Consider the following 27,995-nt stretch of genomic DNA (forward strand, 5'->3'; position numbering starts at 1 on the left):
CTTATTTAAGGGAGTTGAAACAGGGAGCCTAATCAAATGGGGTTAGACTTCCATCTCAGTTACTTTCTAGCTGTGTGACCCCAGGCAGATCCACAACTGCCAAAGTCATCCCCATTATGTGTGGATCTTGTCAAATCACTTTCCTACTCAATAATTCCACTGGGTCCATATCATTTCTAAGATTAAATAGAAGTTCTTCTGTTTAGCTTTTAAAATTCTTTCAACACCTTACCTGGTCTATTTTCCAGTCCTATTCATTTAACATTACTCTTTTTCTTACCTTCAGTGATCCAGACAAACTAGCCTTCTCTCTACACCTCACACACATGATCTTCTATCTCTTGTCTCTGCCATGACTATGCCTCATTATTCCTGGGATGCATTCTCTTTTCACCTCTTATAAAATCCTTCTCTTCCTTCAGGATATACTACCTTCTACCTGAAGCCCTTTTTTCTTTTTCTTTCTTCGCTAATTGGGTGAAGATCACACAGCTAGTAAGTATCAAGTGTCTGAGACCAGGATCGAACTCAGGGCCTCCTGACTCCAGGGCTGATGTTCTATCTACTGTGCCACCCAACTTCCTCCCAAAACCTTTTCTTCATCTATTCAATGGATAGTGTCCTCCATCTGAAACTAATAGGTGACACTGTGGATAGATTTTTGGACTCAGGAATATATGAGCTTGAATCCTGTCTCAACAACTTACTGTATGATCATAGACATGTCATTTGGCTTTTAGTTGCCTCAGTTTCTTCATCTGTAAAATGGGGATAATTATCTCCCAGGGTTGATGAAAGGATCAAACAAGATAATATATGTGTGAAGCACTCACAAAATGTAAATCACTACGTAAATTCCACTATTATTTGTATTTATTTTTAAAATATTTATTCTGCATACATATACTTCTTTTCTCCATTAGAATGCAGGTTACTTGCGAATAGAAAAGAGTTCATTAATTGTATTTGTATTCCCAGTGACTAGCATAGTACCTGGAACATAGTATAAGCTCAATAAATGTCAGTTGATGGATCGATATACCTTCCCTTCCCTTTGAGTTTCCTTAAGGAACATGAGAATTGTCATGTTCTCTTTCAGCTTTTAGATCTCTCAATACTATGAGAGAAGGATGCAGCTTTTCAAGGAGTCAGGAAATCTTCCAAGGACACAGGAAACATTTGCCAATGTACCCTGGACTCTGAACCTGGGTTTGTCCTGGACTTTCCAACTACTCTGCCACATCCTCCCCTGATCCCATACCCCCCAGGTTCTAGCAGACACATATCAGTCCATCAGCCTAGTCAGATTTCCAGGTCTTAGCACTCCATCCTATGGTGCTAAGGGCATCAGGGGCTATTGAGCCAATATTTCATGATAGGTAAAATAAGGGACTTGGACTAGATGACCCTGAAGGCCCTTCTGACTTTTGTGTCTGATTTCGTGCTTCCTTTAAGTTAAGAAGAGTCAAAAACTTGGGGCCTTGCTTGTCAAGAATGTGGCTATTAACTCAAAGCTGGAGACTTCTCAAGGTTAGGGACTTATCATGGACTTCTTGAAATGAACAGGACCCCAGTGATGATCTAGTTTAATCCTCTTCATTTTATACATTCAGTAAGTGGAGTAGGCAGCCACTTTCCCCAATGGGAGGGGCTACAATCAGGATATTATTGGCATTAAATACAGTAGCAAACTTGTGGACTTAAAGGTCCCAGGATGGTACCCCAATGACAAATGCTGATAATAAATAAAGGAAATAAATGCTTGGTTAGCCCTAGCACAGGGACTATTAAAAATAGGCAGGCTCTTTTTTTTTTTAAATCCTCTCCCAGACTCAGATAAAATCTGCTACTAGCTATTAGTGGGGTATGTTGGCAAGAGATGAGGGAAGGAGATGAATCTGTATTGGGGATGGGTGGAATTTTAGACTTAGGTTCAGAAAACTCCAAGTATAGCATTCTATTTATTTTGGAAACCCATCAGACTGGGCCCTAGCCTTTTCTGATCTTTCCATACCATGACTACCTTTCTTCTACTTGCTAACAATGTATCAGTCTCACTCTTGCTCAGTACTGGCCTGGGAGAGGCTTGAAAATTTGAGATTTAATTCCAGGTTAAGTGGTTTTGGGTAGAGGGGGCACTTGTTCAAGGATATTTGACTTGGGCAGGATTCAGTGACCCTAGGCAGTTTCCCACATAATTGATATTCCATATCTAATGATGACATCTTGGAGAGAGCAAGGACCCAGGGGGCACCTTCAGATTTGAGCCCGTTCCTCAGGGCTCCTTGGGCAGAGGTGTGCTGACTCTGCCCCAGTCCTTGATACAGTTATCTGGCTAGCAGATAGACATGCTGTGCTTAGGGCCAGGTCCGCATGGCACCAGGGGGCATACGATATGGCCCTGCTCACAAGGAGGCTTACCCTGGAAGGTGCCATCTATGAGGGTTTGGGACTTTCCCCCCCCTCTGCTGATCTGGGAAGCTGGGATTGGGCATGGCAAAGGGCATATGCAGTAGGTGAGATGGAGCAGAATGGGGTTTCTGTCTGTCTTGGTGCGGGTGTAAATCAGGGGAATTATGTGGCAGAGTGAATGGGTATTCCCTCCCCCTCACCCCAGTTAGGTGTTGGTGGTTTCTCTATGATTCCATCTTAGGGCAGTGATCTCCTACAGCTGGGGCCAGCTGGGATCTAGGCTTCCTGGGGAAGGAGGGGTCAGTGTGGGTGTGTTGGAGGTGGGGGAAAGCCAGGCGTCAGGGAGACTGTTCCTTCAGACTGGGCTAGATGCCCTGGCATCAGATTACAGACCCAGCAATATTTTTGGCTGGGAGACCTGGGGGCTGGAGGCGTGGAGTCCAGCAGCCGTAGCTGCCCTCTCAGGGGACCACCTTCCCCTCCCCATTCCTCTCCTCCTGAGTTCCTGGATAATAAGGAAAGCAGACTCTGTAGTTGTACAAGGTCCAATCCAGACAGCTCCATACAGCCTTCCCCAGGGTATGAGGGGATGGGCACCAGACGACTAGTGAATCACTTTGGGTTTCTCTACATTTGCACAAAGTTTCTGTAGGGTCTTCTTGATCCGCAGGGCTGTAAGGCGGGCTGAAGGGTTGGGATACCAGCATTCTCGCATTGTTTGTGCCAGACCTGAAAGGAACTGGATGGCATAAAGAGAGAAGAGGGATTGGGAAATGGAAATAGGAAGCATGTGAAATGAAAATAATAGAGAGTAAGGTAGGGAGAGAGAGGACGTGTAGAAAGGAGAGAGAGAAGTAGAGAGGAAGAAAAATGAAGGAAGTAAAAAGGGAAGGACGCAGGTTGAAGAGAGAGAGAGAGAGAGAGAGAGAGAGAGAGAGAGAGAGAGAGAGAGAGAGAGAGAGAGAGAGAGAGAGAGGAAAGAAAGGGTGAAAGAGGAGGAAAGAAATAGAGAGACAATAGGAGAAACATTATTTTGTCTCTACATGCTATTTGGTTCTTGTCCCTATTAACAACTCCCTTTGTAGTTCCCTCCAAAATTCCCCATTGCAATTCTTATCCTTGGGGACTCCAGTCTTTCCAAGGTGACTCTTACAGGCAAAGATATTTTGGAGGGAAAGCAGGGGGCAGCGTTCACCAAAAGGCTGGGCAGATGTAGCCTAGTCCTTCCCTCAGCACCATAGATCTTGGTCTATGAAGAGGTGGGATGGGCAGAGGACAACATATGTTTAGGAAAACATATTAGGGCAAGGGTTCCAGAGGAGGGCAGTATGGCCATTCAGCTCATGACTTCAGGGTCAGGTAGACTTTCTTATCTTAGTAAAAATTCTTAATTCCAAATATCTACCCAGAGCTGTGGGGGGTGGGAGGGAGATTAGCAGTGTGTGTGTGTGTGTGTGTGTGTGTGTGTGTGTGTGTGTGTGTGGGTGTGTGTGTGTGTGTGTGTATGTAGAGCTATCCCAGAGTGAAAGAATCCAGGCCTAGAATCAATCTGATCTCCAATCTGAACTCAGACACTAGCTGTGTGACCTTGGGCAAGTCTTTTCACCTCTATTTGACTCAGTCACCTCATCTGTAAAATAAGGATAATAATAGAGTTGTTGTAAGGATAAGATGAGATAATAATCATAAAGCACTTAAAACAGTGTCTGGCACATAAGAAGCATTATAGAAATGCTAGCTGTTAATTATTAGTGGGTTCCCTATAAGTCATCAAGCTAAGCCTATGTGACCATTGGATTACCAGGCAGATGTCAGTTGAACTAGATGATGTTTGAGATTCCTCCTAAAACTGAGATCCTAAAGCTTTTGCATGGAGGAATCTTCCCTGACCTTTCTCCAGAGAATGAAGGGCTCTGAGAAGCTTAGACAAATTACAACTCTCCATAGGAGACAGGAGATATGTATCCATGTATCCATATGTACTCATGTCCTATATATATATATATATATATATATATATATATATATATATATATATATATATATGTAGGTATATCTTGGCACATAATATGGGGTTAATAAATACTTACTGACTGATTGATTAATTCAGTTTCTCTAAGATGGTGTCCCCTGGCCCCATTTTCTGAGCATTGTTTCATCCCTAGTCCACTTCCCACCTATACCCTGGAGCTTGTCTGTGATAAAATGGATCTGCAAGTATTTAGAGTTGAGAACTCCTCCTCTCCCCATTCTCCCCTCTCTGTCTCTTCTTGTAGGTGCCAACTCACCTGATCTGCAGCCAACCGGTTTGGAATGTTGGGGGTCTGCTGGTCAACACAAACCACCTTTTTCATTTCCTCAAAACTGGGATCGTTAGGGACCATGTCAAAGAAGGGCGGTCTATAGTCCTCCACAATGCCTGGGGAACAGAACAGAGACACCATGATGACACCATGCCCCAGGTGGGAGACGGGGTACAGGATGGGAAGGACCCCAATATGGGTCATTGTTTTTAGAATAAAAGGTCTTCATTTCACATCCTGGTTCTGTTTCTTACTACTGTGTGAACATAGGATCAGTAGATTGTCAATTTAGAGCCAGAAGGGAATTCCTTCATTTTATGATGAGGTCCACAGATGTTAAGTGACTCTTACAAGGTCACATAGGCAGAAGGTGCCAGAGCCAAGATTCCAAACCCAGTTCTCTTTTCATTGTGTCTTATATTACTGAAACAATAGAAGCCATTACCCAGGAATCCCCTCTCTTCCTTCAGTTCACATTTAAGAAAAACCTTTCTTCTTTTGGCCAAGTCAACTTTCTCCCTGCTCACATTCCCTCCGATTCCTTAAGGGCTTCTCCCGGTAACCTCTCCCTCCTCATTTCCCTAGAATGCCTTCTCCTGACTCTGTGCATTTGAACAAGTCATTGCTCATGCCTAAGATGGACTTTTCCCCATCTCCTCCTCACAGAACCACTCTGTCCAAGGCTGACATAATGTTTTCTCAAGTTGTCAATCTTCTCTCCCTCCTCAATTTTCCTTGTAACTTATTTTTTTTTTAGGTTTTTGCAAGGCAAATGGGGTTAAGTGGCTTGCCCAAGGCCACACAGCTAGGTAATTATCAAGTGTCTGAGACTGGATTTGAACCCAGGGACTCCTGACTCCAAGGCCGGTGCTTTATCCACTATGCCACCTAGCCGCCTCATCCTTGTAACTTATATAATTATTTCTGTGGACATTGTACCTTCCTCATTCCTCCTCACATTCTAGAGAATGGAAGATCCTTGAGGACAGGATCACTACGTTTTTTGTCAGTGTCTTAGACTGGCAGCTTAATAAGTGAGTGTTGAATAGCAGAATTTTTGAGCATGAATTTTGTTCTACTTGGTCAAATGCTTTTGTTTTGTAATCAATATAAAAAATAAGTACAATGGGATTTTATATTCATTACACTTAAATAAAAAACAAAAAAAATAAACTATATATACTACACACACACACATATTTTGTACTTGTTCAAAGAGCTTTCCCCACAATAATCTTGTGAGGTAGGCAAAATATGTTATGTGCATTCTAGCAGTAGATGGTGATGAGAGTTCAGAGCCTGGACAGAGGACTTCAGCTCAGATTTGATCTTACTAACTTACTAACTATATGATCCCTGGCAAGTCATTTAGCTTCTTCCTGCCTCAGTTTCCTCATCTGTAAAGGGGAGATGATAATAACCTGCTCTCCAGAGTTGTTATATAGATTAAATAAGATCATATTTGAAAAGTTCTTTGCAACCTTTAAAGCACAATGTAAATGCTAGCTATTGTTATTGTTATTTTACTGTTAAGGAAACAGACTTGGGGAAGGAAAGAAGACTGCTTCAAGGTCTCACAAATAGTAAAGGTAGAGACAGAACTAAAGCTCAGGTCCATTGATTCTAAATCTAATGCTCATTGTATTATGCTATAATGATTCAGATCAGACTACCAGGTTCAGTTTAGTTTCTACTACCCTGTATTCTAGGGCAACTAGGTGTAGCAGTGGTTAAAGTGCTAGCTTAAAGGCAGGAACATTCATCTTCCTAAATTCAAATCTGGCTTCAGACACAAGCTATGTGACCTTGGATAAATCACTTAATCCTGTTTGCCTCAGTTTCTTCTTCTGTAGAATGAGCTGGAAAAGGTAATGGCAAATCACTCCAGTATATTTGCCAATAAAACTCTAAATGGGGTCACAAAGAGTTGGACATGACTGTACTACAACAACAATGACCCCAGTACTCTCAGCCACCCTCCAAGCAGCTGCTAAAGATGATTTGCATAAGGTCTGACCAAATCACTGCCCTACTCAATATACTTCAGTGATTCCCTATTAACTTTGGAATCAATGTAAAACTGTTTGAGCTCAAATGTTCTTCACAACCCGGCCCCTTCCTTACATTCCAGTCTTTTCACCATTTACTAACTTCTTTGTACTTGTTTGGTCTAGTGATAATATAGAATTAGGGAAAAGCCACTTTTTAAAAGAAATCTATGTTTTTGGGGTGGCTAGGTGGTACAGTGGATAGAGCACCGGCCCTGGAGTCAGGAGTACCTGGATTCAAATCCAGTCTCAGACACTTGATAATTACCTAGCTGTGTGGCCTTGGGCAAGCCACTTAACCCCATTGCCTTGCAAAAAAAAAAAAGTAAAAAAAAAGAATTCATTAATCTTTAAGTACTTAATAGAATTCACTCATAAATCTATCTAGTCCTGGTGCTTTTCTCTTAGAAAGCTCATTTATGGCCTATTCAATTTCATTTTAGAAATTCTATTTCCTCTTCTGCTAATTTAGACAACTTATATTTTTGTAAATATTCTTCTATCTCATTTAAATTGTTTGATTTATTAGCATATAATTAGGCAAAATTATTACTTCTTATAATTGCTTTAATTTTATCTTTGTTAGTGTATATTTTTAAAAAACTCACTTTTTAAGAAATCAATCAATAAGGATACATTAATTGCTTACTATTTGTTGGCATTGTTTTGTTGTTGCTGTTCTTTGTCCATTCTCAAAGAAGGCCATAACATCAGGGAAGATGATGTCATGACAAGCATATGAATTGGATTTAAATGAGGAGGTGCTGTGCTAAGTCATCAGCCTCATTTTCTCCTCTGGAGCCAACTGGGTCCAGGGGCTATATATGAATTAGAATAACTAGAGATGTCTCTGGATGCAGTGGGAGACCCTATAGAAACAAAGGAAAAGCACAAAAAACAATCCCTGGTCTCCTGAAAATAAATAAGTCCATATGTACAAGAGCAGAAGGGAAGATAACCTGAGAGGGTTCATTTCACCTTCTGGAATGCTACTCTATCTCTGGGCCTTGGCATTCACTGATGGCTCCCCTTGCCTGGAATGCTTTCCTTCTTTATCTCTGCTTTTCTTTGATTTCTGTCAAAACTCAGCTCAAGTGCTATCTCCTGAGGAGCTATATGACCTTTGGGGTCCCTCCTACCCCAGCCACTGGAGCCTTCCCCTCTCCTCTGTATTTACATGATGCTCTTCCCATTAGACTGTAAGCTCCCTGAGGAGAACCTTAATGCCAGTGCTTAGCATAGTATCTGACACATAAAAAGTATTGGATATATACTTGTTGATATAAGAAAGGAATTTCCTCTGATGCAAATATTCCATAGCCTAAGGACTGGAGTCATTTGAAAATGAAACCCTGATGTAGGATGAAGTAAGCAGAATTAGGAACATTATATACATAATGACTTCAACACTAAGTCTGACTAATTTAAGAACAGATGATGAAATATAATTTCCTCCTCTCTGAAGAGAGGTGGAGAACTATAGATGTGGAGTGGTGCACACTCTATACAATGCTATTGCTATGTTTGTGAGTCTCCTGTTTGATTTTTTTTGGGGGGGAGGATGTGGATAGGTGTTCATACAAGGTTATGTTACAAGGTTCAATTCAGCGGGGGTAGGAGTGTCCAGGGTTACATTAAGAAAAATTGTGATCTTAAAAACAAAAAGCATTTATAAAATACATGCTTTAAAAAATAAAAGATGCTTCCTATGGAGTCACAGAAGGCTTTTAGGAAATCTTTGTTCAAACTGGAAAGACCTCAAGGCCTAGAGATAGCCAGTCTTCCTACCCTATCCTCCAAACTCGTGGATCATAGGCACTGAGCCAGACCAAGACCACACAGGCCACATCCCCATTAGGGCCATGCTCCAGCTGTGCTGGAGGTGGCTGCCTTCCAACCAGGCCCCTCCGGACTTACACGTCCTAATCAGCTCTGCATTGAGGCCTAAGCATGTCTAATGGGCCTTTAATCAGAGCCAGGACTGACAACAGATTACAGTGTTTATAATGAACACTGTCTGTGTGAAGCTGAATGAGCTTGCCTTGCCTTGCCCTGAGGAACAACTGGGCTCGTCTGCTTCTGGGTTGGGTGAGGATTGTAGGCCCTCACCTGCTTCTAGGTTGGGGAAGGGAGTCTCACCTGATTCCAGATGGCTCCAACCCTTCCACTAACCTGGAAGACTCTTTAGTCATCCCAAATGAATCCTTGGGGGTTAGGACTCGGAAGAGGCAAACCAGAGTGGTAGCAAAAACATTGGAAATGGAATCAGAGGATGTGGGTTTGGCCTGGTCAAGTCTTTAACCTCCCTGGGTTTCAATTTCCTTATTTGTAAAATAGAGGGTTATATTTGCTTTCAGTTCTAAATACTATGGTCTCATAAGTCCTCCTGCTTCCCCTAAGAGAGAGATTTCAGTCACTAACAAGTTATTGTCTACAGTAGCTTTATCATCTACAATAATTCAGTTGAATCCAGGTTCTGACATTTAATAGCTGTGTTACTTTAGATTAGTAATTGTCTACAGTAACTTTATCATCCACAAAAATGTCAGTGGCATAGTGAAGAGAATAATGGCCTTTGAGTTAGGAAGAATTGAGTTCAAATTCAGTCACAAATACTTTCTGACTCTGGGCAGGTCATTTAACCTCTATTTGACTCAGTTTCCTCATTTTAAAATGAGGATAATAAAGCATTCCCAGGTTGATTATGAGGATAAAATGATTATGAGAAAATTACTTTGTAAAACTTGAAAAACTACAGGAATATGAGGCATTATGATCAATATTGTTATTGTTACTATTTAGTTGTCTCTTGAGTGTCTATCATGGATGTATGTTTTCATGAATTCAGAGAGCAATAGCCATCAATGTCCCATGGCCAAGGTAGATCCAATCAGGTGCCAAAATCCATTAGCAAACAATTTTGAGTATCTGTTAAGATATCACAATATGGGGTGGCTAGGTGACACCGTCTTAAAGCATTGACTCAGGAGACAAGAGAACCTCAGTTCAAATCTGACCTAGATGCTACCTGTGTGACCCTGGGCAGGACACTTAGCCCCAGTTGCCTCAAAAAAAAAGTCATAATAATAATGAGAAGATTAAACCTGTGATTTCATTGGTATAGGGAATATTCCTATCAATGAAGGCCATCACCTTTCCATAATTTGTAAAGATGAATGTGAAATAACTTGTCCAGGGACAGACAGCTTTTGTGTGTGTGTGTGTGTGTGTGTGTATACACACACACACACACACACACACCTGAGACAGCACCTTAACCCAGGTCTTCTATCCTCAAGAAGAAACTCTCTATTCAGTATGCTATGCCATGATGTCTCTTACTAATACTAATTTCATTTAAGGAAATAGTAGAAACTATGCAACAAATCACTGCAGGCCATAACAATTTAGCACCTATTGAATACTTAGCAAGACAACTCGGTGGCTAGAATTATACAACAACTAGATGTTTTTAATGGATTTTCAGATGATGAATTCATATTCTATAAATACAATTCCCAATATATTCTGGAGAATTCAACTAAGAAATTGGACCAATCATGGACCATTACCACAAACCAAACTATTGCCCACAATTGCCTGGACATAACATTGATCGACAAAAAAAAAAACAAACAAAAAAAAACTAAAGAAGACATTCTACTAGATATTTTTATCCCAGCTCTCCAAGATTCCCTAAATTAAAAGCTTTTACAATATCCAGTCATTCCTTCCACATCACAGAGGTTATGGGTACAGCACTCCCCAATCTGAAAAATCAGAGTAAAATTTTATGGCTCTCCATACCAGAGAAAGGTCTGATTTTTTTTTTCTTTTATGCAGTGCTTACAGTTCCTTAAAGTAAAAAGTAGGTTAAATATTTGGTTATAAGTTATGTGTAGATCAATGTTAAGTAAAAATACTATATGATGCTAACCTGTGATACATCGAAACCATGATGGGGAAAATTATTATGTGGAAGGAATAACTACAGAGGTCTAGCAGTGGAGAGAACATCATGTACATGCATCACAATCTTCTCTGCTACTGGAAGTATCCTGTCTATGCTTTCCATGAGCTTACATAGAATAAGCTAATCTCTGAATACTTCTACTCAACTCCAGACAGCTCCCTTGAGCAATATACCATGTAGAACATTAATTATAAAGTAGGATAGCAAGAGTCTCAGGACTATTTCTATCTGAATCCCATAAAAAAGGAAATGAAAATGATAGGAATAATAATAGCCCACATTTCTAAAACACCTTAAAAATTTACAAATTGATTTCTTCACAAGACCCCTTGTGGCAGACAATAGCATTATAAAAGTCATTTAAAGGTTAAAGAAACTGAAGGTGGAAATGATTCCATAATTTAGCAAAACCACCCCAGTAGTAATCACCTACACTTAACCTGGATTCAACCCAAATCTTCTGACTGCATAAGTCTAAATTCACTTTAAGAAAATGTTCCTTTGATTCTTTTTTTAAAATAGCTGTCACCCTTGTAACAAAGAAATGAAAACCAAATCAATGCATTGACCATGTGTAATCTATAATCTACTCTCTTTTTCTGCCAAGAACCAGCACTCTTTACAAAGCACAGATACCCAACATAGACACCATTCCACTGAATCTCTACCCCATCTGCCAATCCCACCTTCCTCTGTCACTGATAACTAGTCTGGATACTAGGGAGTCGGCTCATTAGGCCATCAGTAATCCAGGGAGAAGGATAACTTGGTCAAGGTAAAACAGTATCACTCACCATTCACTATGGTCCGACGAGCTATCTCCCATAGCACCAGACCAAAGGCCCAGATGTCTGTCCACTTGTAGGATTCAAAGCAGTCAGTGCGAAGTTGCTCATCTAATACTTCTGGTGCCATGTACCTCTTTGTGCCCACCCGAGGGTTGTTGCCGATGTCCAGGGAGTCACTGCCCTGGGAATGCATTACTGCCAGGCCTGTGGGTACCATTGCTTCATCATCTGAGGCTCTGGGTCCCATGACCTCAATGTACCACCCAGAGTTTCTCCTTCTCAGGGTATTCCCCAAGGTCTAGGACCCAGAAGAGAAAACCAGGAAGAAGACAGGGAAGAAGAGGGAAGGTCAGAGAGATGAAGACTGGGAAATGAAGATAGAATCATAAAAATCCACACTTAAACACAGACACACATGAAGAGAAGGGAGAATTATAACATCTCATTTTTATAACTTTTCCAAGAGACTTTAATTGAGATGTTTCCACAGAATCCCATGAGGTAATAACAGCTTCTTGCCTTGCTTTTTCACCTGGCTCATTGCCTGTATAGTAACCCCTCAGTTTCCTATAGAACTTAAGACTTTGCAAAGGAAGAGCAGTAAAGCAACTTGCTCCAAAGTGTATCACCAGGACATACCAAAAGTGGGCACTAAAATCCAGGTCTCTGAGGATCTTAGCCAGGCTGACTGCCTCTGCAGCCCCAGAAAGGTAGAGAGACCTACAGAGTCTGAATCACAAAAGAGGCAGAGAAAAACAGAAAAGGAAGCAGAGAGATCCCCCCCCCCCCCACACACACACACCTCCCTGGCTCCCTTCCTACAGGAGAACCTAGACCCAAATTACAGGACCAGCCTTCCCTTCCAGGATCTGGCCAGGTCAGCTCCTTCACTGACCCATTGGCAGGCTGGCCCCATTCTACTGACTCCTCACCCAGATCTGCTATACAGCACTGTAGGTTGCTCTTGACCAGAACATTTCGACTTTTCAGATCCCGATGGGCAATGGCTGGCTTGCCCTGGGTTCCAAAGATCTCCACGTGAAGGTGAGCTAGGCCACAGGCAATGGAGTGGGCCAGTCTCAGGGCCAGTCCTCGGTCCAGCGGCTGCCGCTGCAGGAAGTCATACAAGGAGCCATGCTCGTGGTAATGGGTGATCAGCCACAGCTGGGTACTGGAGTTTCTGGAAGTCATATCAGAAGCAATGAAACCTGGGGCAGGGGGAAGTAGAGGGGACCAGAACAGGATTAGGCTTCAGAAGCAGCACCTTCTACCATGAGGTTCCTAATCACTTGCATCTTTATAGTTTTCAAGATTTCCAAAGCAACATCCTCACAACAGCCCTTTCAGGTGGGCAATGAAGGATCTATCTAGATGATAAAACTAGATCTAGTCTAGAGAGTGAGGTATTTTATCCAGGGTTACAAACAGCTAAGGACAAATTAGGTGGCACCAGGCCTGGAGTCAGAAGTTCAAATCTGACCTCAACCCTTAGGAGCTTTATGATCCTGCCCAAGTCCCTTATCCCTGTTTGTCTCAGTTTCCTCATCTGTAAAATGACCTAGAGAATAAAATGGCAAATTGCTCCTGTATTTTTACCCAGAAAACTCCAAATGGGGTCATGAAGAGTCATCATGACTGAAAAACAACTGAATAACAACAAATAGCTGAGGTGAGAACTCAGCTCTTCCCAGATCAAGTAGTGCTCTTTTCTGCTCCATTATAGATGTGTGTGTGTGTGTGTGTGTGTGAATGTGTCTTTGTGGTATGTGTGTTTGTGTGTGTTGAGGAGGTGGGGCTGGGGCTGGTCCAGTCTGCTCACCAAGAACATTATCGTGTCTGAGGAGCACTGTGTTGTATATTTCAGTCTCTCGGAACCAAGATTGCTCGTCCCGGGAGGAGAAGATTTTCACTGCCACACTCTCACCATGCCATAGGCCCCTCCACACTTCACCATAGCGGCCCTTCCCTGTGGGAGTGGTGAGAGAACGGGAGAGGATCATGCATCAGGCAGCCCCACTCTTGAACAGACCCTCATACTGTACCTCAACTCTAGCTACATGACCCAACCCTGGCCATATTTCAGACCTTAAACCAACCAATGTCAGTATGACCCTAGTCTCTTAATCTCCTCATCCCATTTCCCTCCAACACCCACAGAACAAACCCTCACTTGTATTCTTTCTGCCCCACAACATACAGTATGGTCTCTCACTTCCCCTTCTTCCCAAAGGAAGACTCCCTCCTTTACTCCCCCCTATCCTCCTAATCACAGGATTATACCTCTTTTGTCTCCCTCCTCCCCATTGGACAGACCTTATCCTATTTCCCTTATGACTTGTCCCCTCTCCCCAGAGGATGACCTATCTTGCCTCCTTCCCCAACTCCCTCACCACAGAATAGAACCTCTCTTAACCTCATTCCTTCCTAGTCCCACACGGGGTGACCCCTTTTTTACTCTCCATAGGATAGCTCCTCTCTCACCTCTCTTTCTCTCTCACCTCCAACATACAAGGCAACCCTTCCCTTATCATAAACCTTCCCCCATGCACATAAGGTAACTCTTGTTTAACTCCCGCCCCACTCCCCATCTCACCCACACACTCCACCAGAGCAATTTGCCGAGCCACTGTCCGCTGGACTAGGAAGGGGAGGCCTGAACCACTGCCTGTAGTGCAGTCACTGTCCAGAAGGTCCTGGAGTTATCGAGGAAAAAGTATAAGAAGACAGTTTCCTTCTCTTCCTCTCTCTCTCTCTCTCTCTCTCTCTCTCTCTTCTGGGAGTCTCCAGCCATGTTGGGACTCATGATGGACTGGAAAGCAATCTCTCTTTTTCCCTTTCTCTGTCTTAATGTGATCCTTATGTTACCCTCTCCCTTTCTTTCTCCATCTCTGTGTCCATCTATCTCTTCCTTGCTTCATTAATATTTCCAACCATTTCTTTCTCTGCTTCATTCTATCTTGCCATCTCTTTCACTGACATCTTCTCCCCTTCTTTAAGTGTCCCCGAAACTCTGAGGCCCTCACCCCCAGTGTGCTGTCCCCCAGCTCCGATGCCTTCAGGATGAGGCTGGATTCTCCCAGGTCACTGTGCAAGGCTCTCTGTTTCTCACGCCTCCGACTGAGACGCCACAGGCCCAGGGCCCCCAGTCCCAGGAGGACCAGCAGAGCCAGCCCAGGGCCCAAGATCAGTGGCAGATGGTTAGTTCGATGGGGTTCCTCTGGTGGGGTTGATGTGGCTGGTGAAAGTGGAGAAGCAATTGAGATCCACTTTCTGTAAGAAACTCATTCCCCAGGGAACCAGTCAAGACCCTATTCCATTCTAATAATCCTCTCTCACTGGGCTCTGGGAAGCCCAAATTGGGTACAGATAAACATGGATTGTAATCTTTATTTTATCTCTGGGCGCAGGGGGGAGAATACACCTAGTCCCAAGTCCAAGATGGAGAGAGAAATAGGGTGGGTAGCCTAAACCTTCCCACTCCCAGGGGACCCTTAAAAATCAGTGATGGTGAGAGCTTTTTGGACTGGTGGATCAGGACTCAATTGACTAGAAACTCAAGATTGAGCTAGAAGGATGAACAGAATGTGGTATATATAGGGGAAAGCAGGTCAGGGGAAGCAGAGATCCTAGCTAGGTGAGAAGGGCTGTGGGCAGAAGAGACCCGCACTTGCTAGCTTCAAGGTGATGTTGAGGTTGCAGAGAGGCTGGTAGCAGCAGTGATAGGCATAGACCTCAGTGGGCAGTCCCAGGCACATCTCTTGGTAATGATGGTTACCACAGCCCCGGGACATCTGGGGTTGTTCCCCTGGCTCTTTTACCAGCCACACAGTACACCAAGACCCCCGGCAGGTTGAAGATCCCTTGCAGTTGAGGTTCTCACAGGCACAGGTCAAGAGAGAGTTGGGTGAGGACAGGGCAGAACCACCTGACAGACAGAAGGACAGAAGGAATTACTCAGGGACTTGAAATCCTGAATCCCAATATGGGAAACTCCAACACATACTTACACCCTGAAATTGGACCCCAGGATCCCATAGAAGAGGAGCTCAGAGCCAACAACTACAACAGGATTTGCCCTACTGCAATGCATTTCTATCACTATTGCCTTATATCCTTAGCTTGTAACCCCAAGATAGGCCTTTTCATAGATTCATGCATTGAAAGAAAGGATAATGGAGGCAATATTTATACAACCACATGAACAGAGTAACTAAGTTAGAATTTGAATCCAGATCTAATTCCAGCTCCCACATTCTTCCCATTATAATCATGGCTACCTTCAAGTCTAGGAGGCATAGTCAATCACTGTTCTGAGTCTCACTCTGGGTTTAGGAATCCAACTCCTACCTTAGACCTTTAAGGGTTTCTCCTACCCCCATTTACCAACCAGCTCCATTACATTTAGCTCAATCTTCCCAGCACAATCTTAGAGATGGGGGAGGGAGAGCAGAGAAAGGAAAGAATGACACCCTTCTCCTTCATCACTACCACCACCAAATTCTGCTGGTCCCACCCAGACCTTCAAGGGCTCTCATAGCTTGGCTCTCCCTCTTGGCTCTCTTTCCCCAAAAATCCATACAAGAGACCAAGGGCCATGGTTAAAGCTATTCCCAACAGTTAAACCAAATAACCTTTCCACTCCAATTCCCCTCAATGGGACTAAGTTTAGATCAAGCCTCAAGCAGAAAAGGATGAGGACTCCTAAGAGAGCTGGGCTATAACCTTACTCTTACTTCTTTCTTACATTATCTCCTCAAATTCAGCCATTCCTCCATGTTCACTCCATTCCATTCCCTCATTTGTTCTATCCCAAGTCTCCTCTCCTATCACCCCTTTCTTCTACTCCATCTCTCAAATATTTGGTCAGGTTTCTGAAAGAGAAACCACCACCTTTCCCACCTGCTTCATTTCTAACCATAAAGATGGACCTACAAAGAACGAGGTCCTTTACTCACAACTAAACCCTGGCTTCTCTAATAGACTTGCAGCCGAGTCCCACCTTCCCCCATTCACTGATAATTGATTCTTTCCCTTCTCTGGACACAGGTGTTCACAATTACTCAAAGGCTTCTCTGATCCCGCAAGGAATAAAAATGCTTCCTCTCAGACTCTGATTGTGATACAGCAAGAGTTAAGAGAAAAAAATCAAAGTGAAGAAATTAAAGAAAAAAAAAGCTACAAATTCAGACAAGCAATAAAATGGTGAAGGGAATAGAGACTCAGGAGACAGGTTCTAATTAGGTTCTAATCCTGCCTCTGTGTGATTTCTCTTAATCTGCAAAATTAGATAAATATTATTTGCACTAAGTACTTCAAAGAGGTATATTTGCATTGGGAGGAAAGTGTTTTTTCGACCTTAAAGTCCAGAAAGATGTGAGTTGTTTTTGGTGAATGAGAGCCCTGATTTTATTGACAAGAGGCAATCCAGTAAAGAAACTGCTTCTATCAATACAGATCTATACCTCTTCTTCAGGTTTGGAAGTTTAGAGAGTTGTCTGAGGGTACCCAGAGATTTCATGAGATGCCCAGGGTCACACAGTAAGTATATTATTATAAGTGGAACTTGAACCCAGCTTTTTCTGTCTCTCATATGAGCTGTTGTTATTACCTATAAAATGAGAGACTTAACTATCTAGTTGCTTTGAGACCTAAAATTCTGTGATTCTAACTGGATTATCTTTATGTCCCTTCTGCCTTGAATTCTGTTTACAAAGATTATTAATACTATTTATTATAATGGGGCTGCTGGCAAATATGAGAGAGAGAGAGAGAGAGACAGAGACAGAGAGACAGAGAAAGAGTCAGGGAAAGAGCGATTATGAATTTCACTGGATCAAATGGAAAAAAGTGGTCTGGGGTTCAGTTATGAAGAGTATCTCATTTTCTTTCTCAGGCATTTCTTTATATCAGTCTGCATTCTTTCCCCTCTGCTTTAGCCTTCATCCACTATCTCTCCTCTCTCAATTACCTAAATACTCCCCTTCTATCAACCCATTGCCTTTGGCTACCATTTCAGAAGTCCTACAAGAGGTTCTCTCTTCCTGCCCTTAATCCCCCAAATCCAGCTCAGATGCCAAGACAAAGCTGGAGCAGCATCCCTAGTTCCTATTTAGAATCCTTTCTCTAGTCATCCCATTTGCCCTGAGCCTAGATGAGTTTCAAGGTCCTACTCCCCCACCTCATTAAAAACTTACCATTAGCCAGGCCCAGAGCCAGCAGCAGCATAAGCAGATCCATCCCAGGGGGACTGAGGGCCTCCTCCTAGAGAGGGAGTAGTGAAGAAAGGTAGTGAGATCTCAGACCCTGACCCTACATCCAGTCCTTCATGAAGTCCCCCAAAATGCCCTTCCCACCCAGAATCCTTGAGAGTTGTGAGTGATGAGTGATGTTTTGTTGGGCTTTTTTTTTTTTGCAGGGGTTGGGGGGGGTGTCCTCCTCCCTTCCCATGCAGCTCACTCTGGGGAGTGGCTTTGCAAGGGAAGTCCGGGCCAACTTCCCCAGTGGAAACCAACTGGGAGGAGTAAAGGGTGTGCAGAGGGGGAAGGGGAAGGAGGAGAGGAGATGGAGTATGAGTGACTCAGAGGTTATGAAAGCACCCGATCCTCTTATGCCGGCCACTGAGTTTAGAGCAGAGTGGTAAGACTGGTCACCAGGGCAGTTTGAGGCATACAAAAGTAGTTTCCTAGTTCTTGGCCCACTACTATTCTCTTGTCCTGACTTCATCCTATGTTTATCCTATCTGACATTCTTGCTACTTTTCAAGCATCCCTTTTGACCCTTTTCCCTTGTCCCTTGCTTGGTCATCTACCCTAACTCTCCCCTGCCCCAATACCACTTTCTTCCTTGCCCCTCCCAGCCCTGGCGGCCTAAAGCATAAACAGGCGACTGTCTCCACTTCCTGCCATTCACCGTCCCGCCAGGCTGGGAACAGGAATCAAGATTGTTTAGATTGGGGTCTGGATAGAGCACAGAGGAGTCACGAAAGCACTTGGGGGTGGGGGAAGCCACTGTAGCCACATTCCTAGGATGGACCAAGTCACTGTAGTCCAAAAGCAAGGTAGGCCTAGGCTTATCTATTTCCATTCCTACTTATCATCAGAGAATATTAGGATGAGAAAAAACTTAGAAATCATCTAGTCTACTCTTTCTGATAAGGAAACTGAAGAGAAGAGGGGCTGTGACTTGACCAAAGTCACATAATAATATCTTCTGACATCCCATTCAATTCTTTTTTATATGCAATGGAAACAGCAAAGGACTTAGATTTAAATCTCAGACTGCTATTTACTACCTGGGTGATCTTGAGAAAGGCTACCATTTCCTTATGTGGAAAAAAAAGAGGATGTTGGTCTAGATAGATGACTGATAAAGTCTTTTTCAGCTTTCAGTCATATTATGCTATGAATTAGGATGAGAAACAAGAGGCTGGGGACCCTTTGGGAACCCTCCAAGTTATAAGATCCTAAATCTGGAAATGGACCTTAGGGTCTTTTTTCATTTTACAATTGAAGGACCTTAGGCAGTTTTTGTGATTTGCCAACAACATCTGAAGGATGAGTCTTGGAAGGAAACCATATCTAGTCCCACTCCTAACCCAGCTCAGCCCCCTGGCTGCTGAGAGTAAAAGTGTAGTACATTCTCTGAATGCCCTCCATTCTCCTTAGTGTATCTTTAGTAACAACCTCTTTATTTCTCCTGGGAAGAAATGTGGAGGAAGGGGGACCTTGCAATGGGAGAGAGAAGTGAAACCCTGTGACCCCAGCTGACTGGGGGTTGAAGGGAACAAGAATGATGGAGCATGCTATAATCTGAAGTTCCCAGCCCAACTCTAACTCACTATTCCCTCCCACTCCTTACTTGTCAAAGATTCAATGTTGAAAGTCATTCTCCTGTAGAAAACTGGTCCAAGGATATGAATGAATATTTTACAAAGGAAGAAGTTCAAGCAATCAACAACAATATGACAAAATGTTCCAATATTTGAAATCTAATATAATGAAATGAAAGGAACTCAGATGTTCTACCTTACTCTAATCAGATTGTCAAAGATAAAAAAAAATGAAAATGGCAAATGTTGGAGGGGCTATGGGAAAACAAGGACCCAGTTAGGTGACAAACAACAAAAGAAAAGCAAATTGGACCCCTATATATTCTTGGTGCAACTATGAGTTGGTTTAACCAATTTGAAAAGCAAGTTGGAATAGTTTCCAAAAAGTCACTAATTGATCACTACCTTTTGATCCATTAGGTTCTAGGATATGAGGTTTATGCCCCAAGAAAATAAAAGAAAAAGGAAAAGAACTCAACAACAAAATTGTTCATAGTCACCCTTTTACAGCAACAAATTAATGAAGATAGGGGCAGCTTGGTGGTGCAGTGGATAGAGCACCAGCCCTGGATTCAGGAGGACCTGAGTTCAAATCTCTCCTCAGTCACATAATAATTGCCTGACTGTATGACCTTGGCAAGTCACTTAACCCTGTTGCCTTCAATAAATGGAAATTGATAAATGTTGGGAAATGATTAAATAATATTCATGGTATATTAATATAATCAATGGGCAGTTAAGTGGTTTAGTGGATAAAGAAAACCCTGGGTCTAGAGGAAGGCTCAACTTCCTCAGTGAACCTAGGAAAGTCACTTAACTCTAGTTGCCTCGGTTTCTTCATCTATAAAATGAGCTAGAGAAGGAAATGGCAAACCACTCCAATATCTTTGCCAGGAAAATACCAATGGGAAAATGAAGAATCAAACAAAATGGACAGGACTGAAGAGCCGACAAAATGTAATGAAATGTTGCATTGTAAGAGATGATGAAATAGATCATTTTAGAGAAGACTAGGAAGACTAGTCCTAGAAGTCTGGAAAGATCTGCATGAACTGATGCAAAATGAAATACATAGAACCAGAAAATTAATTTTCACAATAACAAGATTGCAAAGCAAAACAACTTTGCCATACTCAAGAACTCTGAACAATGCAATAATCAACTATGACCCTAGAGAATTAATGATGAAACATGCTACCCTCCTCTTGACAGAGAGGTGATGGTCATGGTGTAGAATAAGACACAGATTTTCAAACACTGACAAAGAAGGAATCGCTTTTGCTTGAAATACATTTTTTCATAAGGGTTTTTTTTTTCTCTTTAAATGAAGAATGGGTGGAGGGTTGAGGGGAGATATTGATAGAGTATTGAAAGGAAGGAAAGAAGGAAGAAAGAAAGAGAGAAAAAAGGAAGAAAGAGAGAGATCTTTTTAAAATGAGAGAACAAAAGGTCAGAAATGAACGCAAGCAGGATAGCCTTAAAAGCTATGGTTGAATTTATACTTAAAAAAGAAAGACAAGCTGTATATATTAGAGACCTATAGTTTCATTTATGATCCTCTTACTCTATTCCACTATGTATATGAAAACACCCAAATTATTTAGTGTTAAGTTCAGAATAAAAATACAATAAAATCCCTAGGACAAGAATACATAAATGGAAGGCAGCACGGTGTAACTAAGTGGCACAGTGGATAGAGCTTCAAACCTGAAGGCAGAAAAACCCGAGTTAAAAATCTATCCTTAGCCACTTACTAGCTTAACCTTGGGCTAAGTCATTTAACCTGTTTTGCCTCAGTTTCCTCATCTGTAAAATGAAATGGAGAAGGAAATGACAAGCCACTCCAATATCACTGCCCAAGAAAACCTCAAAAGAGATCACACAAGGCAGATGGGACTGAAACCAAACTACATTAACAGCAAAATGCAGCAGTGGAGAGCAAGATTCTTACCCTGGATAGGTCATTCAATAACCCTAGTACATAGTGGGCCCTTAATAAATGTTTGTTTTCTTTAAGTCTCAACTAAAATCCCATCTTTTTACAAGAACTCTTCCCCAACTCAATTCCAGTGCTTTCCCTTAGGTTAATTATTTCCTTTTTATCCTTTATATAGCTCCCTTTGTTTATACTTATTTGTTATCTCTCTCTTTAGATTGTAAATTCCTTTAGGGCAGGGACTATTTTTTTAAATCTATTTTTGTATCCCAAGCACTTAGTACAGCATCTAGCATATAAAAGCTCCTTAATGTTTAATGATTGTTGACTGCCTGATCAATTTTGCCATTATTTCTGGGTCTAGAGTTATCTGTTAAAATGGAGATAATACTCTAATTGTTAAATCATAGGATTTAGATCTGGAAAGGACCTTAGCAACTACTTATCCTAATCCCAATAATTTACAGATGAAGAAACTTAGTCCCAGAGTGGGAAAGGGATGTAACAGTAAGAAGCAGAACTAGGGTTTGATCTCAGATTCTCTATCTCCAAAACCAGTATACCACAATATCTCTTAGCTATAGACTAATGAGATCTTATTGAAAACTATCAGGGGCAGCTAGGTGGTGCAGTGGCTAGAGCACCAGCCCTGGAGTCAGGAGGACCTGAGTTCAAATGTGACCTCTGACACTTAATGTTTACCTAGCTATGTGAGCAAATCACTTAACCCAATTATCTTACCAAAAAAAGAAAGGAAAACTATCTAAAGTGATACATGATGAATTATAATTATGGACTGAGACTACAGTAAGAGGGATGGAGCTTTGACAAGGAGAATGATTTTCCTTGAGGTAGATCCAGGTGTGTCCTGGAAAACAACCCAGAGGTCCCAAGCAATAGGAGAGGAAATCTTTTGTAGGAAAAAGAAGGGTCCTCCTGCAGGAAGAATGGAGTGAAGCAGGATAACCCTGAATACAGCAGGCACTTCTCCCACTGGGGGCAGTTCCAGCCTTCCTGGTTGGGCTGGGGGCCTGTTTCCTCTGGACTTCACCCCACCCCCACCTTAGGCTAGCAGCTAAAGGAGGAAATGGAACCTAGAGCTGTATCTTAATTTTCTATTGTGCCTCCTAGACCTCCCTTTTCCTATCAGGGACAGCTTTCAGGTGGGCAGGAGGATGAGATCAAAGGACTCTCACGTAAAAGTGAAGGGCCATCATTTATGCGGGAGGGTACTGTTGGCCAGGCCTGGTGCTTTTCTATAGGGCCAGCTGGAGGAGGAGGGGAATCTGGGTGAAGACAGTTATAGATTGCTAGAGTTAGGAGTCATATATCAAATATCCGAGTTCCCTTGTTTACCAGGGAATTAGTTATACAAAATTAGATAAGGGAAGTCACTGCTTACAGCCCCTAGCTAGTAAATACAGAGCACTCAGCAGGTGGGCAAGTCAAAAGCTTCAAGGAAAGATTAGTGAATGGAGGTGGACATGTTAGTAGAATTGTGGTCTGATATTGGTATCAGGGTGTGTGTGTGTGGACATGTAAGGATGGTTAGGATTGTAGGTGTATCTCTGTGCCAGAAGTCAGGAGGGCCTGAGTTCAAATCCAACCTCAGACACTTAATATTTACCTAGCTGGTTCACATGTATATAGATGTATGTGTATGTATTTGTATATCTATGGGGAGAAGCTGCTAAAACTGTCTAGCAAAATTTCCCAGGGGGGGTGGATGTTCTTAGATGTTCTCAGTGGAAAAAATACTGGACTTGGAGTCAGAAGCCCTAGGTTGCACTGCTGACTTTAACAACTATTTGTCACATGAATCTTGGCAAATCATTTTCATTTTCCAAAGTTTAGTGTTCTAAACTGTAAAATGATAATATCCATATTTGCACTATTCATATCTTAGTGTTGTAGTGAGAAAAGTTTTATAAGTCTAAACAGTACTATTCTCCCATTGCTTCCCCCTCCCCCCTGCTTAGCCTGGTTGTTAAATATTTATTAGCACACCTTTGTATTTCTCTATAAACAAGTAGAGTTCAGCAGGAGTGTATTACAAATCGCAGAGAAAAAAAATCGTCACCAAACTTGAGGCTAAGGATAATATAATAACAACAATACCTTGTATTTACATAGCATTTAAAAGGTTTGCAAAATGTTTTATGTCTATTATATTATTTGAGCTTCATAATAGGTAGGGAGAGGGGGCAGATATTATGATTCTGGGGATAGTTGACTTGGTCAAGGGAATTTGATGTAGTTCTCAAAAGAAGGGGACCAAGCTCAGATTGGTCTTATGCCAAAAACAAAACAGGAAAGGCTTTATTTCAGAGACTACATAATTGAAATGGACCAGACAAGGCTGGGCCTGAGTGTCTAATCCTTTTATAACAACCACATTCCAGACCCCTCTTCTTCCCACCCCTGGGACTTCGACTTTAGAATTTGAGAACTGAGATATTTTTAAATATTGCTTCATACTTCTAATAATGAAAAGTCCATCTTTAGGTTTAGTCTGCCTGAAAGAGTGAATGGGAACTTGATCCAGGTCTTTCATGAGCATCTCTCCTAGTCTCCCCAATCCTTTTGTGCTTTTTGTCACTATAAGAAGCACTGGACAATAGTGGAAAGACCTCCAGTCACAAGGCCAGAATACTTAACACTGTAGGTAAGTAGCAGAATCTTTCTGAGCCTCAGGTTTCTTCTCTGTAAAAATGGAGATAAGCCACTTCAACTGTTTGTTGCTGTAAGGATCAGATCAGACAAGGATTGTAACTTCCCTCAATTTCATTGAGTTCTAAGTCTTGAGGTTGCCTAGTCTCTTGCCTGTCCTTTCTCCCTTGGTCAGATTGGGAACTTTCGGTGGGTAGGAATCCTAAAAGGAGTAAGTAAAACTAGATAAATTCTCTAAAGTTCTTTCCTGCAAAATCATCCTCAAATCAAATGCGTTAACCACTTAATAAGTGAAAGACACTTTGAGTGCAAAATATACACAGATAAGTCAGTACAAAACAATTTGGGGGTGGGAAGTACACTAAATAGGGTGCTCAGGAAAGGTTTTCTGTAAGAAATAGGACTTAAGCTGACAGAGTGCTTTCTGTGGGGGGGGTGAGGGAAGCAAGATTGGGGGGAAAATTGTAAAACTCAAATAATATCTTTAATAAAAATAAATTTAAAAAATAAATAGGACTTAAGCCAAACTAGTTGGTACTCCCTTGTCCATTGTTAAATTTTCAATGTGAGCATCTATACCTCAAAAATTGGCAAATGCTACAAATCAAAACTTGATTTATTGTTTTGTTGATATTCAGGCTTTAAGAAAATGATGGAGAAAATTTAATAATGAAAATCAAATTTAAAATATATCTGGATCATTATATATACCATGGAAACAATGTAAATACTAACAGACTGTCTTCTAGGGGTGGGGAGGGAAACAAGATTGGGGGGAAACTGTAAAACTCAAAATAAATAAAATCTAAGAAAAAAAGTATATCTGGATACATTTGTTCCCTCCAACACACACTCACACACAAACACACACACACACACACACACACACACACACACACACACACACACACACATACACACACTCTCAGTTCTTGTTAAACATTACCAGAAAATCTATGCTTTATAGAATCCTTTTAAGATCCTAACCTTCTGACTGAAATTCCAGTAGAATTTCCACTATTTCCTTTTTCAGAGTGGCTAAAAGTACATTGGACTGGGGAGACTATGGAAGACATAGATCCAATCCCAATTCACCCTTCAGGAAGACTAAACCTTTAAATTTGGAGGGACCTTTGAGATCATCAGGTCCAAGCACAAGTCACACAGTTAAGTTAGTATCAAAGTCAGGATTTGACTATCAGGCATTTTATTCCCTTTGGCAATAAAAGAGTTGTGTCTTTGAGGTTAGAGTTATGGGGTCAGGTTGTGGTTACAATCACTCCAGGGCCCTGAAATCTGGCTAAGACATAATTGAAGCAAAGGTCAAGGAGAGACCAGAACTCTCAGGCCAGGAAAGGGTCATCACTTGTGGTAGAGACCAACTGGATTCTTCCTACACACATGGGATTTTATATTTCAAAAACATCTCTGGATCCAAGGGAACAAAAAGGAACTCCTGGTGAAATTCTGCAGCCTTCCTTGAGGCCCTTAGGAAGTTATCAATCTAAAAATAGTTGATTTTGCTCATGCTTCTACTCCAAAACTTTCAGTAACTCCCACCATCTACCAAATAAAATGCAAACTCTGAGCCTGGCATTCAAAGTCCTCTGCAAAGTACTGTCAAACTCTCATAGAAAGTGGGACTACTAAATCACACATATGGCTCCTTGTTGATGACATATTGACTTAGAAAACCACAAATTAACATTATCTATATAATATAGCACTTGTACTTTGTTAAACATTTCCCAATTGCATTTTAATCTGGTTCCTATAAAATAGGCACCTTTGCCTAAAACAGTACCAAATACCTTTATTGAATTCCACTGTTGACATTTTATTATCAGTTGTGAAGGCTATGAATTTCCAAATCCTGTTTGAGACATAGTAAGGGTTAAGAAAAGAAAAATCAAAGTGGAAAAATTAAGGAAAGAAACAAACAGGAGAGAGAAACAATGACAGAATGCTAAGCATCTAAAGATGTATGGCTCTGACCTACATCTCTTCATTCCTGGTTTTTTTTGTTTAGTTGGTTGGTTTGGGTGAGTCAATGGAGTTAAGTGACTTGGCCCAGGATCACACGGCTAGTAAGTATCAAGTGTCTGAGAGCAAATTTGAATTCAAGTCCTCTAGGGTCACTACTCTATCCTGTGCCACCTTAACTGTCCCCTCCCCCTTCACTCTTCATCATATCACATTCCTGAAAAGGATCCCACTACCCCTATCATCAGCTTTCTAATCCCCATTTCTTTTCACACTTCCTCCAAAAAATCACTCTTGAGTCCCCACTCCCACCCCAGCCTCCAGTGATTTTTTTCCCCCTCCCTAAGAGTCTCATCACATCTTACCTGAATCTCTACTTTGCATTTATCTCACATCCTCTTATTTCCACGCTCTGCCATTCAGATATCAAACTCCTTAAGAGCAGGATTCTATCTTATCTTTGTACCCTCAGGACTTTGTAACAGAATAGGTCTCTTTTTTCCTTTTTTGTTTTTTAGGTTTTTGCAAGGCTTGCCCAAGGCCACACAGCTAGGGCATTATTAAGTGTCTGAGTCCGGATTTGAACCCAGGCACTCCTGACTCCAAGGCCGGTGCTTTATCTGCTAGGCCACCTAGCCGCCCCCTAGAATAGGTCTTAAAAGATTGTTAAATTGAACTAAATTAATTCAGAAAAGGCGCTATACACTCTAGAACTAGGACAAGTGACCTTAAGTACTGAAAAAAAGTGAGGGAATGGGGTCATGAAGAGAACAGACATAGAGAGGACGATTGGTGGCACCAATCTGGAGAAAGCAGAGTTGGGGGGAGATTCCAGGAACTAACAAGATCAGCCCGAGGGGCTCAGTCCTGGGACCAGACTAGAAGATAAGAGGCCTCATCCACCCCTTTAATTCCGCAAATCAACATCTTGATGCAGGGGATGGGGATCTAATTAGTGTAGTGTCAAGTCTGATGGAGAGATGGGAAGATAATCTTGGGAATTCCAAAGCCTTTGAGTTACCTAAACAACATCATTGCACTAGTTACCTCCATGTGTTGTGGACCAGATCTAGGTTTAGGCCTACGGAGTGGAAGTTGTGGGAAGACCCGTTAGAAGGCTGAGGTTTTCTGGAAAAAGAGTTATCCCTCCTGGAATCTCAATATGGGCTTCAGGCCTGGAAACCAGCGAACTTGCCCCCTCCCCACTCCCCCAGGGTTGACCCCAACTCACCTCCCGGCGCTGCCCTGGGCTATGACTCGAGGGCTAGGAGGCCTGGGCCTGGGCTGGGGGGTGGGGGTGGGGGAGGTTTGGACTCAGGCCAGCACCTCTCCTCCTCCCCCGCCCCTAACACCTCCTCCTCCTCCTCCTCCTCCTCCTCTGGATTTGGCTTGCGGATGCTGGGCTGCCGGGCCGCTCGCTGGGGTCCTCGGACCCTTGGGGGCCCAGGGAGAGGGTGGGGATGCTTTCGATCCTCTATCCGGGCCGGCTGGGTCCCGGGGGGGCGCTCGCTGGGCCAGCCGGCACCCGGGCCAGACTGGGAAGGGGGCAGGAGCTGGAAAGTGTCTTCTTCCAGCTTCTTCCTTCCTGGCCCTGCTCCGCCACTCCCTCCCCTCTAATATAGCGTTTCCTATTGCCAAACGCGTTTCCACGGAGCGCCCCCTCTCCCTGTGGATGGGGCCGCCTCCCCCCTCTTCCTCGCCAGCTGACCGTTCCCTCCGGTCTCCCCCGCGCCCCCTCCACAAACCTCCCACATCCGCTGCTCCCTCCAGCCAACCCAGCCCCAGCTCCAGCTCCCTGACTTTGCCCCGAGACGGGGATGGAGATGGGGATGGGGATAGGGGGGGCGATACTGTAGCCCCCCCCTCGTCTTTGGGCTTGAGTCACCACATTCAAGCCATCCTCAATTCAACTGGACTAGTTGCTCTATGTGAAGTGGGGCGGGGAGGGGGTTGGGGAGGGTCCAGGGTCCCCGCTAGCATGGGAAGCCTCCTGGCGAAAGGAATGAGCCTCCTGGCTCCGTGACCTGGGGCAGGTTAACTCACGTCTCTGAGCT

The 27,995-nt window shown here is 42.7% G+C and overlaps 1 protein-coding gene across 3 annotated transcripts; it reads right to left on the bottom strand.

The window, feature by feature from the left end:
- ACVRL1 (activin A receptor like type 1) lies at nucleotides 1-27,587 on the bottom strand. Of its 3 annotated transcripts, none has more exons than XM_074225888.1 (10): nucleotides 27,173-27,587; nucleotides 17,719-17,785; nucleotides 15,192-15,449; nucleotides 14,548-14,759; nucleotides 14,118-14,217; nucleotides 13,344-13,490; nucleotides 12,457-12,732; nucleotides 11,531-11,728; nucleotides 4,701-4,831; nucleotides 1-3,151 (listed from the first exon to the last, which is right to left on the bottom strand). In XM_074225888.1, the coding sequence occupies exons 2-10, from the start codon at nucleotides 17,759-17,761 to the stop codon at nucleotides 3,017-3,019; spliced, it is 1,500 nt and encodes a 499-aa protein (XP_074081989.1). In that variant the 5' UTR covers nucleotides 17,762-17,785; nucleotides 27,173-27,587; the 3' UTR covers nucleotides 1-3,016. The 3 variants fall into 3 exon arrangements, with proteins under 3 accessions (XP_074081989.1, XP_074081990.1, XP_074081991.1); XM_074225889.1 differs by lacking the exon at nucleotides 27,173-27,587 and adding an exon at nucleotides 23,296-23,314; XM_074225890.1 differs by lacking the exon at nucleotides 27,173-27,587 and adding an exon at nucleotides 17,878-18,029.
- Nucleotides 27,588-27,995: the final 408 nt, after the last annotated feature.

Source organism: Macrotis lagotis, chromosome 2, assembly GCF_037893015.1.
Source record: "Macrotis lagotis isolate mMagLag1 chromosome 2, bilby.v1.9.chrom.fasta, whole genome shotgun sequence".
In the NCBI taxonomy this organism is placed as follows: domain Eukaryota; kingdom Metazoa; phylum Chordata; class Mammalia; order Peramelemorphia; family Peramelidae; genus Macrotis; species Macrotis lagotis.